The sequence below is a fragment of the Stegastes partitus genome, unplaced genomic scaffold, assembly GCF_000690725.1.
Source record: "Stegastes partitus isolate 25-593 unplaced genomic scaffold, Stegastes_partitus-1.0.2 Scaffold222, whole genome shotgun sequence".
NCBI lineage: Eukaryota > Metazoa > Chordata > Actinopteri > Pomacentridae > Stegastes > Stegastes partitus.
In genome coordinates, this window is record NW_007577953.1 from 537,696 (window position 1) to 555,035 (window position 17,340).

General features: G+C 47.6%; 1 protein-coding gene across 1 annotated transcript in view; it reads left to right on the forward strand.

Moving 5' to 3' along the window:
- Positions 1 to 17,340, forward strand: part of gabbr1a (gamma-aminobutyric acid (GABA) B receptor, 1a) — a 112,531-nt gene that overhangs the window by 77,216 nt on the left and 17,975 nt on the right. The window contains exons 16-17 of the mRNA XM_008281100.1: positions 7,299 to 7,449; positions 12,836 to 12,968. Of these exons, the coding sequence (XP_008279322.1) occupies positions 7,299 to 7,449; positions 12,836 to 12,968 (284 nt within the window). The remainder of the gene's footprint in view (positions 1 to 7,298; positions 7,450 to 12,835; positions 12,969 to 17,340) is intronic.

Genomic DNA, 17,340 nt, shown 5'->3' on the forward strand with positions numbered 1-17,340 from the left:
CATAACTAACCATAGCCATCCATAACCATCATCATGCTCCTGTGGTATCAGGCACCAGGACGTCAGCAGCAGATCCTTTCCTTCTGGAGGCTGGTCCTGACAGAGTCCCTCAGACCCTCCAGCTGCCCGTTTTTGTTGCTTCCAACACATAAGCTACTGAACTAAGTGCAGCCTGCTGACAGCACCGTTGGACCAACGGGCTGGATGTTGCTGAATCGATCCAGCTGGGACTGGATTGTTGCAGCCTGCAGTTTGTTTCTTCATGTGGGGGCACAAAGTTAGGACGTAGAGCCACGTCTGTTTAACTCTTCGTCATCCATCGATGTTCATGAAGAACGGGAGAGCGTCCACCTCGGTGCAAAGTGTCTGTCTGCTCTTCAGCCAGCTTCTTCTGTGAGAGTCGCCAGTTGGAGGCATCAGTCATTAGCATGTCAGAGCCAGCAGGGGGCTGCATCGAGGCAGACGTCTCCACCTCATGTGAAACTAGCTCCTGGGTGGACTGACCGCTCAGACTGGGCCGCTGGTCCGTTCTCATAGCGCCTGCGCTCCAGGTTGTGTAATCCTGAAAGGTGGAAGCATGTTACCGGATGATGATCCTGGTTTCCACACAGTCTGAGTCAGCGCTGTGATCTAGACATCGGGACTTTCCAGACATTCCTGAAGCCATCACAGAGGATCTGATTAAGAGGGCAATTTTCATGCTAATTGCTGCAAATGCAACCACTGGCGGTGATAAGGTCCCGCACCAGCCTCCATAAACCGCCGTCACATCCTCTGCTGACCAATCAACAAACCAAACCACAGGAACTTCCTGTTGTCTGTAGACCTCCAGCATCCACCTGTCCTGTTCATCTGACGCACAACAGTCAGTTTATCAACAGTTTGTTTTCACCATTCAGGCCGTGAAACCAGAACCTTGTGCTGCCCGTGTCCCAGTCTGCTGGAACCCTTCCAGTGCTGATGTGCCTCAGACGCCAGCCCAGTGCTGTGGCTGTTTACTGGTCGTCCTCCCTGGAGAGGTGACATACTTGTGCCTGGACCGAGTGTGCCACTAATCAATCCTGCACGCCGCAGCGGCCCACAGAGAGCCGCCTTTTTTTAGGCTTTTAAGGTAATGATGTGTTGCCAGGGCTTAAGTGAACCCAGAAGAGGTCCAGATTCCAGGTCAGCGTCAGCGGGAGGGACGGCTGACCTGCATGCATGTAGGCAGCATGTCTCCCATCAGGCCCGCCGCCAGCTCGTTAGCTTGGCTTGTTGCAACGTGGCCGGCGTGGTGTTAGCCCGGTTAGGGACACGGCGAGCTGAGGCCGCCTCGGTCTGCGAGCGTCAGAGCTGAGTTTTGTTTTGCTGCGTCGACTCCAGCCTGCTTTTGTTTTTGACTGTTTACCAAATAAAGACACATCCATCTGACATGTACTCGTAGAGGAAATGAGTAATTTCCTGCTCTCTGAGGCTGAGTCAGAGCGGGGAAGTTTGCTTCTGCTGGGGGAGGGTGGAAGGTGAGGGCGGCCATGCTTGATCCGCCGACAGGGTGGAGGGAGCTTCACCCCTCCGCTTGTTTTCCTGTGTGTTTACCAGGCGCCTCGCTTTCTCACTCTCTGCACGGTCGCCCTAACAACCACTTCAGCTCAGCTCTTCTTCTAATCGCTGTGGCAACTGTTACCGAGCGGGGTCTCCATGGCAACACCCTGTCCTGATTCCCTGATCAAGGACGGAGGAGGGTTTGAATGCTGCAGACACACTGACTGAATGGACAGCTGACACATGTACATGTATGAGCACACGTTCGTTCAGTCACGTGTCTCCAGCGTTCTCTTTTACGCGTCGTGTGACAGCTCCTGGTGCTTTATCCTAAACGGCATTTTAAAAACATTTAAACAGATGAGTCCCTTAAAATCCACCTTCTTATGGATCTTGTTGGACTCTTGTGGTGAAGACATTGCAGCACATAGTGGTTCCCTGTAGGTGGCTCCTCCAGATGACCAACGAGGTCAGAAGCTGCAGTCAGATGTGAGGAACTGCTGCTGAAATGTCTGTTCTCTGGTAAACATGACCAAAATGGCACAACTGATCAGATCATAAACCCTAAAAACAAAAAGAATCCTCAGTTTCTTTACTTCCTGACGGTCCTTGAATCACCGAGTCTAAAAACTGTAATATTAAATCAGAATCACTTTTCTACACGTCTCATCGCCAAAAATCAACCATCTGCTCTCACTAGACTTCTGTAAAAAAAAATTCTGCTCCTCGGCTCAACCAGGAAGCCGTGACAGCACCACCTGTGACCAACAGGTACGTGACAGTCAGTCAGCTGACCAGAGACGAGACAAGACTGGAATCAGTTAAAGCTGTAGGTAGAGGCTCCACTCCTGTCGTCATGGTGACGCCTGTGGACAAAACGTTTAAACAAATCCAGTTCCATGTTGGAGCTGATGGAGGTAAAGATGTTAAAGGGCTGCAGAGAGCGTTGAGCTCCATGAAACTGTGATGGACAGGACAGTGAACTGGGCCAGGGGCTCATGGTGGTTCTGTCTGAATCCATCCAGCTGAGTCGGTTCTGGTTCTGCACATTCCTCTGCTCGCTGTGTGCTGTGTCACTTGCAGAGTGTGGGTTCTCTCCGGGTTCTCCGGCTTCCTCCCACAGTCCACAAACATGCTGAGGTTAATTGGTGATTGTAAATTGTCCGTAGGTGTGAATGTGAGTGTGCTTGGTTGTCTGTCTCTAAGTGTAGCCCTGTGATAGACTGGTTACCTGTCCAGGTGAACCTGCCTTCACCCTGAGTCAGCTGGGATAGACTCCGCCCCCCATGACCCTGGTGAGGATTGAGCGGTGTGTAGATAATGGATGGATGGAAGCTAATAGTCTTCAATCCCAACCAGCATTGTTGCGGCTCCCTTTGGAAGCTCAGAAGACGTCCTGCAGCCTTTTGCACACGTGCAGCCGGACTCCCCGGACCTGAACACACTCACAAGTTGCTCGTTGAATATCTAACATCGGGGCAGGTTGTTCCACGGTTTTGGTCCGGACGAGGGGAGGCTTCCTCTCTTCCCTCTCCTTGGTGCATTTAACGTGGCGGTGCTGGACCTCAGGACGGGAAGCGAGTGGTGACGAGCTGCGGCGGTTCGAATCCATCCTGTGCCTTGTAATTTAAAATATTCAAACAACGGCAGCCAGTGCAAAGATGATGAAACTGGCGTAATGTTCGCTCTTCTACTCGTTCAAACTCAGGCTGCGTATGTCAGATGTCACGGCAGCACATTATGTAAATGTGCTGCACCTTTTAGAACACACATGTAACACGCATGGGCCAGTGCACATTTGGGTTTGTCATGTGGTCAGATAGCAAGTTAGTGTGCAGACGAGCCAACGCGTCTCAATCTCAGAAACAAATGACAGTTTAGAGCCTTGGAAGGGGCGAGAAGTGGTCCATGTTTGAACCCTAAGCCTGCCGTGTCCCTGTAGGAGCAGCTTTTATGGAGCTGAGCTTCTTGCTGTTTTCTTCCAGTTGATGTTGAAACACCATCTGCAGGATTTTCCTTCTCAGTTGACAGCAGAGCTGTGAGCGCAGGAACACGACCAGACTACGGTGAAAAGAAAATCTGGCAGAAGGAAAAAGAAAACATCAATAATGGTGAACATCTGTAAAGTACATTTTTTAAATGACCAAAATGGTTTTAGATGCAGAAAGCTGTTGTCATGTGACGGTAACGAACACCACAGTTTGTCTGTTTTCTTTTATGTGCAGTTCTTCCCTCAAAATGTAAATGAACACTTTTCCTGAGATGTTTCTAGATGCTACATAAAAAAACAATCATTTTTCTTTAAAACCCCTTTTCAGTCCTTAATAAACATAATTTTTCAATAGCGGCAAACGTAAAATAATCAGTTTTTTTGTTTATCTAATTTGGGGAAACCCGAGTAAGTTTACGGCCAGACGCTTTGACGAAGCCACGAGCATCTGGACACACATTTCTGATCTTGGATATGACGGATGTTTCTGTGAGTTCACTGTTATTATCTGCAACATAACAAAACAGGAAATTAGCAGCTGAACAATGCAGACTGTGGACTCCACTTCCAATAAACAGGACCGACTAACGGTCCACACCTTGGTCCACCTTGACGTTTAGCTGGAAGCCGACGGACGGGTTTCCTGGATAAAGAACCTGAACCAGCGCCCGGCGTCATTTCCTTTCAGAGTGAAGAAAACGTCTTCACGGATTTCTGCCAAAACCAGGTTTCCTGAAGATCTGCAGGAAACGTGCTGCTGGACTCCAGCTGCTTTGTGCCCAGCTGGAATCTTTTTATTTCTATAACGTTCTGAGAATGTTCTACAAAGTTCTGCTTCCATTTTTAGTGAGAAATCATGGTTTAGTTCCCAGAACGTTGTTGTTGTTTAACAGCAACATTGTTTAACCATTATGGCCCAACATTCCTAAATAGCTCCTTGAATGTTGCACTGAGAACGTCCTTCTTTTGCTCGCGTTTAACAACATTGTGGGAACGTTTTCATCCTCAGCACATTGTTCCTCCAGAAGAACGTTCTGTCATCTGAGGCCTTGCTAATGTCCAGAAAATGTATCTGAACGTTGTTTTGAGATGTTCTTCATAATCTGACAACATCTTCCCAGCATCCTCTGAATGTTGTCTTCGTTCACTCGTTTGCCTTGTAGGAGCGTATTTGAAAAGAAAAAGACGTGAATATTGAGTAGAAATGTCCAAACATGTCTCAGACTTGTAGGTGGCCTGTTGTTGCTTCCTGAGGTTTTCTGATCATCTGCATGATGTGCAGCTGCTGCTGAAGTGCCCTCTGCAGTACGATGTGTGAACCGGGCTTGGAGAACCCAGCCTCAGATCTCAGACCCTCAGTCAGATACAGTCAGCAGATCCACTGTGACGGCGGTGACAAGCATCTAGACAGAGCGTGATGGGCGCCTCGACGCCCTGCCGCCCTCCAGGGGACGACACTCTGACACTTTCCTCTGACATCTGACACAGCGCTGACACTCTGACATCCCTCAAGTCCTCGCAGACACACACCAAACACACACTGCACTGCTTGCACAACACTCGAATGCACCCTCTTGAGCGCATTCGCTGTGCGCGCTGTACAGACCTACAGGATATATACAGTCCACATTTACATATGGATCCTCAGGAGTGCACACACGGTCTGACGCAGGTCAGCAGGCTGCTCCCTGTCCATCTGGTCCTCTGTGAACCAGGCCTCTGGTTTCAAGCATGAATAATTAGATAGTACACACATACGCAGCCTTTAAAGCTCCAACTCTTGATTAACACACAGCAGCCGACTTGCGTACCTACTCACAGTACAGGACGCTCATCACTATAACAGGCTGTTCAGTGGAGACTGACGGCTGCATGTTTCACTGCCCTCTACAGTGTGCTGTGCAAACATGTCAGAAAGTGTCTCAGTTGTTCCAAAGGGCCACCGTCAGAGAAAAAAGGACGTTTTCTAGCAACATTGAATGTATTGGGAGATGTTCAAACCTTCTTTCTCACCTTTGCACAGTCTGCAGTGGGTGTACAGGTGGTACTGGACAGGTAAAGATGCTCCTCCAACATCCAACAAGCCTGCTTATGAAACACATCAGCAGCTGGAAGGTTTCTCAGAGAAGTTTTCACAAGTTCACATTGATCGTGTTTTATTGTTTGATATGTAAGGATACCAGAAAATTGGTGTATTTGACAAATTACTAACACTGTGAGCAGCCGGCTCACTTTCTAAGGTACTGCTATGGTAGCTCAAACAAGATAAAGTTAGCCGCTACATTTGGTCCAAGTAGAGGACATTAGCTGCTATGTGAGCTTACGCACGATAACATTGGTCACTTAGTTAGCCTAAACAAGAGGACTTTACCTGCTATGCTACTGTAAACAAGATAGTGTTAGCTGTAACATTAGCCTACACATGACACTTACAGCATGTGAGCCTAATGTTTGTTTCTTTATTAGCTTAGCAAGATAATATTAGCCTCTACATTAGCATGACCAAAAAGATGTTGGTCACTATGTTAATGTTGACATAATAACATAAACAAAATATGTTTGCTGCTACATTAGCGTGCCCAAGAGTGTTAACAACTGCTATGTTAGCCTAAACAGGATCATGTTAGTCTGTTGTCTTCATGAGATAATGTTAGCTGCTATGTTAGCCTAATCAGAATAATGTTAGTGTCGAGTCTAAACAAGATAAACTTAGTCAATATGGTTCTGCAGCATTAGCCTAAACAAGAGAGTGTTAGCAGCTGTGTTAGCTTAAACAAGGCAATGTCAGCATTTGTAAACATGTGCAGTTCGGGTGACAGTTGACATTTCTGGATGTTGAATTGTGTTGACGTCATTCATATAAAGTAAAACCTTCCTGGAAAGCTCAGCCTCATTGTTTGCTTTCTGGGTTTTGGTCGCCGGTAACTTGGCCCTGGTCATCAGCTCAAACTCTAAATATGTCCGTACACGATTTTAAGTGTTTTATTTATCAACCTGTTGCTGGACCAGCACTTACAGACACCGTTGCTGATGTGTTTTCACGATTTAATTATCAATTCGACTGTCAGATGATCTTCCTGATGAACTGACTGAGAAGCTGTGACGAGCAGAAAGTGACTGAAAAGACTGTTTGAATATCAGAACGGTTTTTTCAGTTGGCCTGTTGATTTTAGAGCTCTGAGCTCCACTGTTGTCCAAAGCCTATTTAAAACACATCAGTGATCCACATGGTTGCTGTGCGTGAGCGGTTCCTTTGTGTTGGGTCAGGCCCAGACGCTGCCCTGCTGCTGTATGAACCCAGCGCCGAAAGGAGTCCTCAGCAAGTTCAGCCCTCCTCCTGTTTGAGGGACGTTTGCTTTAAACTACAGCCACAACTGACTTTCCTCATGAGCTAGAACGTGAAACCATACATGTGTGACCTCGTGCAAAAGATGCACGTCTGACCCGCAGTTTGTTTTCTGTGCCATTTGTTCACAACAGGAGATGAGTAGCACCAGACCAGCCTTATCTTTTAATGGAAATGTTTGTTCTAGGGCTGCTGTAACAAGGTCTGCTATCTTACTGCTGTATCCACAATCACTGCAGAGATTGTGAATCCAACAAGACCACAAAAACACAGCCCTCATTCGGCTCTTCAACAAGTCCAGTCCTCGCCCAGCTGTCAAAAGCAATTATTTGGAGGTCTAAGTCCAGATAAGTTATTATCTCGTTAGCGCAGTGAGATGTGGGGAGGCTGTCCTGGTTGTCGTCATCACTCCTCACATGTCTTTTCATTCTCTGCGCTCAGGTGCTGGGCCTCCGGCTGATCGCACCGTGGTGATCGAGGAGTACAGGTTCCTGTCTCAAAAGCTGTTTGCAGCCGTGTCCGTCTTCGCCGGCCTCGGCATCCTGCTCGGCATCGTGTGCCTGACCTTCAACATCTACAACGGCAACGTCCGGTGAGTTCACACATGGGCACGAGAGTTTCATCGTTTCATTTCCTGGCTGATGAAGCTGGAATGATCTTTAGAGCTGCAGCGCTCTGCTGCTGCTCCTGTATCCTGTCGTCGTCCTTCCATCGCCTGTTATTTGCTCATTTAGTGCCGTTGTTGATATCTGGCCTTGAGTTTTTCGGAGGTCATTGCATCACCCAGCTGTCCTGCACCAGCTCTTGTTTCCTTTGCATTCTGAGAGTGAAGGTTTATTATCTCGGCGGCCACATCACGCGCTTTTATAGCAGTTCTGTCTTTTCCTGTGCAAACAAATAATTAGAAGAAGGAAATTCACCTGGAGCTATTTGAGACTCCACTGAGGCTGATTTAAACACAAAACCAGCTCCAGCTTCTGGATGTAATGATTTTCTGCTTTTCTTAGTTTTGGATTGAAGCAAACTGATAGTCTTTGGGTTCTGGACTGTACTGCACAAAAGAAGACGGGTCGTGCCCTGGTTCTGGATGTTTAAATCATTAGAATAAAGGGCTTTTATTTCAAAAGCTATAATTAATTGGATTGGATGGATCAGTGACCCAGCGGTTCCAGATCCAGTTCTGTGATGTGAAGATGAGCTGTTCTGGGAGCTGCAGCAGTGACCGGTCGTACCGACCTCCTGCTGCTCCAGCAGAACCCGTCCTTCGCTGCTGTCGCCTCAGAGTGTGAATGTGAGTTTTTGTAGGATGAGACAGAGCAAAAAATAACTCCCATGTTCAGCATCATGTTCAGATCCGATGCTGCTCTCTTTGAGGTTCATGTGAGCTCTGAATGCTGCTGCTGCTGCTTCTCGGCTGTCGGGGCGACAGCGCTGGCGTCTGGGCGTGGCCGTGGGCCCGCGAGCTGCTGGTTTCGTTGTCGCAGCTCAAGCACGGCCCCGGACCAAATGCAAATAGACGGGCTTTAAAAATACCTTTTGAACTGGGATTTCTAAGCTTCATTCATGTGTGAAGCCGGCAGAGCGCATCTCTGATGTCTTTTTAACAGTATTTTTATGTTTGACCTGGGTCAAAGTGATTTAAAGTCCCTGAAGTCCATGAGCTTATCAGGAGTTTTTTTGGAGCCGGAGAGGTTTGTTCCTTTGGGGATGGCTGGCTGGCTCCACTGTGCCACTCAGGCCCTCTTCTAGCTTTGATTATATTTCAAACAGTTTCACCGAGGGCAGCGCTCCGCAGCCAAAACAGTGTGAGTCACATCAAATCAAATTTATTCAGAGAGCTGTTTTTACAAAACAAGTTTGCCACCGACCGCCTTGTTAGGAGACAAAAATACATAATCAATCCAGCTGAACACCAGAAGAAGTCCAACGTAGCGCCACCTTCATGGAGCAGTCTGTGGACGTCTCAGCTGCAGCTACACAGAAGCTCAGCTCCAGTCGGACCTTCCTGTGGCTTCACACCTGTAGGTGAGTTCATTTGGTCTGTGGAGAAACAGACGCTCCCTCAGATGTTCTGATCCGGTTCCCGTTCACAGTGGCTTTTTATAAACAGCGCCAGAAGTCTCCAGACTGACGGTGTCTCATTAAACAGGTTCTTCATGGAGGAACCCAGTTCTGATGTGTGACCAGGACCAGCTCTGTGCGCCGGTCCGACTGGTGGCCTCAGCTTTGAGTTTCGGCCTGATAGCGTGTTCCAGGCGTGACTTTGCACACACGCTGGTAGTTTCCTCACACGCTACATACCTGATTGTGAGAAGGACTGAAGGTGCAGATCAATGTTTTATTCCGTTCATGACAAAGGAGTTCTGGGAGTTCTGGGAGTTCTGGGAGTTCTGCTCAGCAGGCGGCTCTTCTTACTGACGTTATCTTCAGTGTCACCTGTGTGTTGTGTTGGTTCGACACTTGCTGCCCACACACCCGTCATCTGATCTAGAGATCGCTATCAGCACCGGCCCGGCCCGGCCCGCTCTCACAAAGGTGTCGTAACTCTGCAAGAGTTCGGGTTAAAGAGATCAAACCTTTTTGTGATATGATGGAGTACAGTGTTCATATCATTATGTTCTTAATCAATAATGGGCAGTATTAATATTCAAATAACTGCTAACATGAATTGAGCAAGTGGACGTTTGTCCTGTGATACATTTGCTGTTTTAGTGATGTGGGCCGCAGAGTTGGTTCTGTTCCGGTTTGTGTGAAACACATGAGCCTTGGTCAGAGGTCGTTAGCATCACAGTAGCCTGTCATGGCGGCCTGTTGCTAGCTAGACCTCCACAGCGCTCTCTGTAGTCAGACGTAGAACCCGGTGGAACCAGCAGGTACCAGCGACTCCACAGCACATGTTCTGACATGCATGTCGGGACCACAGGTTGTCTCCTTTGCAGCCTGTGGACCTTCGGTACACCTGACCCTCTGCACAATGCAGGCCAGCCAGCGTCCTAACGGAGCTTTAATGAGGTTCATGACCACCTACAGAACATGAAGGAACACCGTGGATGCACCCGAATGCATCGCAGAGCTTTTTAATTCACAACATATACGGAACATGTTTATGAACACCAGGTACTGGAAGTGTTCATTATGTAGGAAGCTAGTACTGGATCGGGCCTCTGTGTGGGCAGACACTAGAGATTAAATAACGGATGTGGACACGATGACCATGAAGGTCTTGGAGATGTCGTGCTGTCTGACCGTCTAGGTTGGAGTGCTGATGCTCTGACGGGCTGTTCCCGGCTGTTCCCAGCTGTTCCCGGCTGTGCTTTGGCTGTTCCCGGCTGTTCCCGGCTGTTCCCGGCTGTTCCCGGCTGTGCTTTGGCTGCACCGTTTGTGACCTGTGACCGATGTGCATGAGAGGCTCCAGCAGTTTAGAGTGGAAAAGCGAAACCCAGGTTCCAATTTACCGATGTCCCATGAGAGCCATCCATGCATCAGTAGATGCTACGATTGACCAATGTTCCCTTTACGCTTGGCATGCGCCGGGAGATGCTGCTCAGCAGCTGTGCACTCACTCAGCTGCTGCCGCCCAGCAGCTCAGACAGGTGTGTTTGAAAGGAGTGAAGTAATGTCATATTTACCTGAGCTGAGAACGAGTGATTTCATCTGTGCGAGCTGTCAGACACACAGACAGACCTGCTAAACGTCAGGCGCTCTGGTGCGACCGCTGAAAATGTTCTGCTGCTCCTGACATGTTTCTGATGGCGCAGCGTTGAGGCTGCTCTCTGGAGCCCTGCTGAGAGCACATCATGCAGCACTTTAATGCCTCCATGTATGTATTTATGCTCTGTGGTGTCACAAGGAAATAAAATGACAATAATAGAACTGATATTGTGCTACATAGGTCATACTGTGATGAAAACACAACGCTGAAGGGGAAAGAAGCCAGTTTTTCATCTGACACTGGCCTAAATCGATCATAATTCAAAGCAACAACACAACATGGTGCCTCACATCAGAAAATAACTCCAGCAGCGCGCTGAACTTCACACACTGATGGTATGTAATAGATTTAAAGGTTGTTCAGCGCGATCAAAGGTTGGACTGAGGGCAGCATTCTACAGCCAGAGTGTGTATGTTAATGTGTTTGGATGCAGACAGTAGATCAGCAGCGTGGCCTCAGGGCAGCACACGGCCAGGTCAGTGGATGGACGGACAAGAGACGCGCCCTCTGCTGCAGGCCGGTCCAGCTGCACAGCAGACGTCCACTTATATTCAACAGTCTCACATCTGTAGCTGCTCAGAACATTCTGGTGCAGAGACAGCTAAATAAACACGCTGTCTGGACTCAATAGAAATCTGGTCTTTTTTATGGTAATTCCTTTTACTTGATTATCCTTTAAGCTCCTGTGTGCGCTCTCACACGCAGTACAGTCTTTAAACACGACGTCTGCAGCCATGCTTTAGTGCAGAGACAAAAACTTTCATCTGATTTCAAAGATGTCGGCAGAGGAATGTGGACTATAAGCAGCTTAAGACATCCACAGTGAATTGTTGGCAAAGTGAAGCTGTATCTGGTAGATTAAATATATAAAAGAATGAATTCACACAAATTAAAACCTGCTTTGTAGCCGCTCTCAGTACAAACGTACCTCTTCCTGCACCATCGAGAGGTTCACATTTGTGCTTTCGAGAAAAAATGTCCAACCAAATGTGAGAGCGTGTCAGGATCTGTTTGCCTCCTTTTGCTTTAATGACAGCAGCTGCAGGGACTCCAGCAGTTTGCTCAGACCTGATGAGCCATGTCATCCCAGCAGGACGTGACAAAGTTCCAAACAGCTTCTTCTGTCAGGAATGGTTGGCTTTCTCATCGACGTGGATTGGTGTGGAGGTCTGGTGACTGTGCAGGAAAGTCCACGACAGAACTCAGAAGTTCTTCTTAGCTCTCAGCTTTGAGGCGTGTATGAGTCCTTCAGACCAGAAGGTGGATCGTGTCTGAAGAATGGACCTCTCCTCCTTTAGCGTGGAGCCTGCTGCAGCTTTCACCGTGGTACCTTCTCTCTCCTGTTGGTCTCCATGAACTCACCCTTGTGTCGCTGCCACTGATCTCTCACAGCAGTAAGCAGGACTCTGTTCTCCTCCACTGGGAAGTGCTGCTCTGTCGTGGCCCCTCCAAGTGTTTGGCCTTGTTCCCCTGCAAAGATTCAAGGATTCAGGATTCAAGGTCTTTATTGGTCACAAACAGTCGTACACGGTCTAACGCAGTGAAATGCTTTGTACCTGTTCCACACCGAAACAATGTTGAGATGAATAAGAATAAACACACAGGAAATAAATATGTATACGAGTACATACATATGTATGTATAGGGAGAGAGACACAAAGGGATAAAAAACAAGCAAAATGAATAAATCAAATTTTCAAACAGTGCAAAAGGAGATGGACTAAATAAAGACAGTAATAATGGCGTATACATGGATATGTACAGAGTGCAACGTGACCGGTTGGACTGTTATTGAGTCTCCAGGTCCAGCAGGCGGACAGCCTGAGCGAAGAAGCTCCTCCTCATCCTCTCTCTGTTTGCCTTCAGGCAGCGGTAGCGCCGCCCTGGTGGCAGCAGAGAGAACAGTCTGTGGCTGGGGTGGATGGGCTCACTGGGATCTTCCTGCCTTTAACCTGCATGGTTTGGTGTAAATGTCCTGCAGGTTGGGGAGGGTGGTTCTGATGGAGCGGACCACCCTCCTCAGGGCCCAGAAGTCCTGCTGGGTGCTGCTGCCTATCCAGGTATGCTTCCAGCCAGGTGCAGGTTCAGAAGCTCCTGAGCACCTTGAGGGGGAGCTTGAAGTCTCTCAGGCACAAATACTGGTTTAAATTCCCAAACAATCTGTGAGCAGTGAACACCTGATGACACCTGGACCGTGCGCCTTTGAGCTGTCTAACTGTTTGTCTTTTGTCTTTCTTGGTGTCTGCATGAATCTGTCACCGTCCAGCTACATCCAGAACTCCCAGCCCTACCTGAACAACATGACGGCGGTGGGCTGCATGATGGCGCTGGCTGCAGTGTTCCCGCTGGGGATTGATGGCCACCACGTCCTCCGACCACAGTTTCCTGTCGTCTGCCAGGTAACAGGAGCAAGAGGGAGGGAGGGTTAGGGTTATGTCTACAGATATCTGCTTCCAGAGATCTGACGACAGCTTGTGATAGAATCCAGAGCAGCAGAGATCAGATTCATTCTTTGCCTTGAATTGTACTCGTGAACATAAGACTGAATTGTCAGAGCATGGGCTGATGAAGGAAGCCGTCCTGAACCTTTCACAGCCCTCAAAGCCGGCTGAAATAACGTCAACAGGTTTTTAAATGTATTCCTAATGGGTTTTTATTATTAAAAGGAGGTTTTGATTGAGAGTAGCTGGAGAGACATAGTGAATAATGGACAGCAGGTTCTGAAGAGTAAAAACCTGCCTTGAATGTTTAATGTGTTGCAGCAGGGCAGCTAATTAGCTACTAGCTTCTGGGTTCAAGTCATTTACTGAGAACTTCATTTGGAACACTCGTGACTCAACAACAGAGGTGATTGTTCCACTTGATCGTTGAGCTTGACGTGATATACGAACCGTTTATGTCCTGGTAACCTGCTGGAGAACTGTACTGGTGGTGGCTGGGTTCGGGTTCGGGTTCGGGTTCTGTCTGTTTCAGCTCTCTGCAGATTGGCAGCACAGGTTTAGAGAAAATGGTGCAACAGCCACGGCTGTGGTGTTCAGGTCGGTTTGTGAGGTTGATATTATCTTATGAGAGAGATAACAGTGACCAGTGGCATACATCAGAGAACAGTGATGTGAAACAGCTGTATAGAAACTACCCTCACCCTGGAAACAAGCAAACACAAACCAAAGAAAGCCACAGAAAGCTACATGAAACAGGGACCACACAGCGCTGAAGCCGGACACTGTGTGGTCACTCACAAGAACAGCAGCATTATGAAGTCTGCTGATGAGGCCACAGTCAGAGGAAGGATCACCGGGTGGGTGGTTTATGCCTCTTCTAGGCTTGGGACACATACCAATGGAAACATCCATCCATCATCTCTACACCTTCATCCTCAACAGGGTCATGAGGGGCGGAGTCTATCCCAGCTGACTCAGGGTGAAGGCAGGTTCACCTGGACAGGTAACCAGTCTATCACAGGGCTACACTTAGAGACAGACAACCAAGCACACTCACATTCACACCTACGGACAATTTACAATCACCAATTAACCTCAGCATGTTTCTGGACTGTGGGAGGAAGCCGGAGAACCCGGAGAGAACCCACGCTGCACGGGGAGAACATGGAGACTCCACGCAGGAAGATCCCGGGTGTCCTCACCGGGACGACAACCAGCGACCTTCTAGCTGTGAGGCGATGGTGCTAACCACTGAGGCACCTGCAGCCCCTCAGTAGAAACAAACAGACCAACAGTACTGAGCGTCTCACAGCTCTACAGTCTTTACTAGATCGATGTGGCTCGTTCACATTTAGGTGTAAGACTGTGTTGAAGCTAGAATCATGTTCTGATTCTGTGGTGACTGACTGTCTACATAGTGGTTGTCAGAACCTTCTCACTCTTACAGGAAGCTGTAGACGCTCCAGATTCAGGCTGCTATATTTACCATCTTGGACTAGAATTAACTAGAATTTAAAATAAAGTTCTGTGGGTTTAAGCACTCTTTTGGCTGCGCAACACGAGTTCAGTCCACCTGCAGCTGTTTTTTAAATGAACATGAGAACTCTTTGCATTTGGTTTGCGCTGCTTGTTGATGTCTTTGCACTTCTCAGTTACAGCTGTCAGTTCTGCTGAAGCTCTACCCTGCTGTGAAATTGCGTTCCTACTTTAAGCAAAGCCACATTTAGGTGTCACGCCGCCCTGCCAGTTGTGATGCCAGGCGTTCTAGGATTCTCATCATGCACCCAAAGTTTAGGCGCTGATATAATGCATTAAGCCTGTGAGTGTGTTTTGGTGACTTGCCGGGTGCCAGAATAGCACAGACGATGGCATCCAGCTCTAATGAGGAGTGGGAGCACTTCTCTGTCACCCATGTTGAGCCTTTGTGTTGTGGAGGCGAGAGGGAGATTTCCATTTCTGTCGTTTCTCTGCTCTTTGTCCCCGTCCAGTTGCTCTCTCTCGGGCTTTGTTCCGTCTCTCTCTTGCACTCTGCCTCTGACCTTCTCCTCTGGATCGTTATTTTTCTGTTCCTGCAATCTCTTCATCTCCTCAAATTCATATCATCTCCCCGCTATCGCTCGCTCTCTGCATCTATCATCTAGCCTTTCCTTTGCATCCACTGCTTTCCTCATCCATCTCTCCTCTCCTTTTCATGTCAGCCCTCTGCTGTCCTCTCATCATCACTGCTTCAGGACCGATATGTGTGCACACCTATTTTCTCTTTTAATGGGAGAAATGAGCATATACGCTATATTGGTTTTTAATGTGTTTGTTCTAGGCTAATAAAAGCAGGGCCTTAATTTCTACCTGGGGGAACTTTTTAAAATCACATTTCTTTCCTCCTCAAGTTTATAGTTTCACCAGTTTTATCGTTTTTCTTACTAAAACAAAAACAAAAACAGGTTAAACTGCAGATGAGAAATGAGAGGAGTTGATGGAAATGTAGATATTTTCAGAGCAGTGAGCTGAACCAGCGGACTGGTTCCTGGATCTGTTTGCCTGTGGCTCAGCCTGCCAGTCGCTGGAGGTTTCTGCAGATGTACACAACCTGAAAGCAGCTTCTGCAGGCTTGGCGGAGGATTTGTTCATTAAACGGAGGGTCTTGGGGTCCTCTCCCAGGAAACCTATCACTTTGTGCCTTTTCTGCTTCAATTTATGCTGCAAGTGTGGAAAACAATTCAAAATACAATCGAATATAATGCGGCCGGCTCCCGGGCGTTCAGATGATCAGCTTTTCTCATTGAATGGTGTCCTGCTGAGTCAGCACACATGTAGGCCCGCTTTAGTCCTCTGGCCTCGTTTGGGTCTTTGGTTTGGGCCAGTGAGCTCTTTAAATGTGCACGCGGCATCTGTTTTTACATGACTGTAGTAATTTATAAACCCTTGAACTATGTTCAGAAGCGTCTGTGTTTGGGAGGATTCTCGGCATCGTGCACACTCCACACTCACTTTAATTATCTTTATGCAATAAGACTGCATCACAGAGTTACACGTCGTCCCTTTATGCTGCTCACAAAAAAGGACAAAATCTAATTAAGCAATAAAAATAAAGCTATTTTTTGTGGTGACGCGTGGACGCTGAATTCCTGCCTGGACGTCTGGTGCTCCGGCAGCAGATCTTCTGTGTCACATGGCAGACGGCAGCAGGCCGAGCAGACTGTGGACGGGCTGGGTGGGATGTCTTTGAATGTCCTTTAGGTTCTGCACAGACACCTCATCTGTCCAATATCAATAATGTTCCATCAATGGAACCGATGAGGTTCTGAGCAGCTCTGTTCACCTGCTGTAGAGCCGTCTGGTCCTGGGCTGTGCACATCCTCACGGTTTGTGATGCTTCCACATTCAAAGATGCCACAGAAGAGTCCCTGTTAGTTCTCTAAAGCAACAGGTTCTTCCAAGAATCACTTCTAGGGTTACCAGTTCTGAAAAGAACCCCTAAAGGTGCCTCAAAGAACCCTCACAAGTAGTTCTGATGAGCTGTTTGAAATGGTACTTAAGCATTAAATGTAACCTTTAGAAAAATTTTAGTTCCACAAAGAACCTTTAAGCAACGTGTTCTTTGAAGCACCATGTCCGCACGCAGTCCGTAAAAGAACCTTAAAGGGTGCCTCGAAGAACCATCAGAACATGGTTCCTTATGCACCATAAATCCAAAGATCCGCTTTAGCAACAATAGGTTCAATAAGGAGCCGTTTTCCACATGGTTTCCATGCACACAGCTGATTTAAGAAAAACCCATTTCAAATGTCTGGTCAGCATTAAAAATAAACAGTAATAATTACAGGGTTAGGGTTCCTAAAGAACCCCCAAAGGTACCTGAAAGAATCATCAGTAATGAGTCTGTTTGGCCCCAAAACAGCAAACATGGGTTCTTTAAGGAACCATTTTGAGGATAGGTTCAGTACGGACCTCTCTGAACTGGTTCTTAGGTCATAAGAATCAACGCCTCAATGCAGTGATGCCGTAGCAGAACAACATCTAGTTCCACAAAGAACCTTTTAGAAGCAAGTTCTTCAACCAACTATTTCTGCAAACAGTTCTTTACAGAACCCCAAAGGTTCCTAGAAGAACAATTCAAAAATGGTTTCTTTAAGCACCATAAACAGTGTCTGCTACTTCCTGGAGCTCTAGAAGTCCTGAACGGTCGATGGTCTGACTGCAATAGTTTTCTACCCTGGTGGCCCTCAAAGGGCGTCACAGGGTTTCTCATTCACTCATTCACACATTCATACATTCACACACATTCATACATTCACACACATTCACACACATTCACACATTCACACATTCA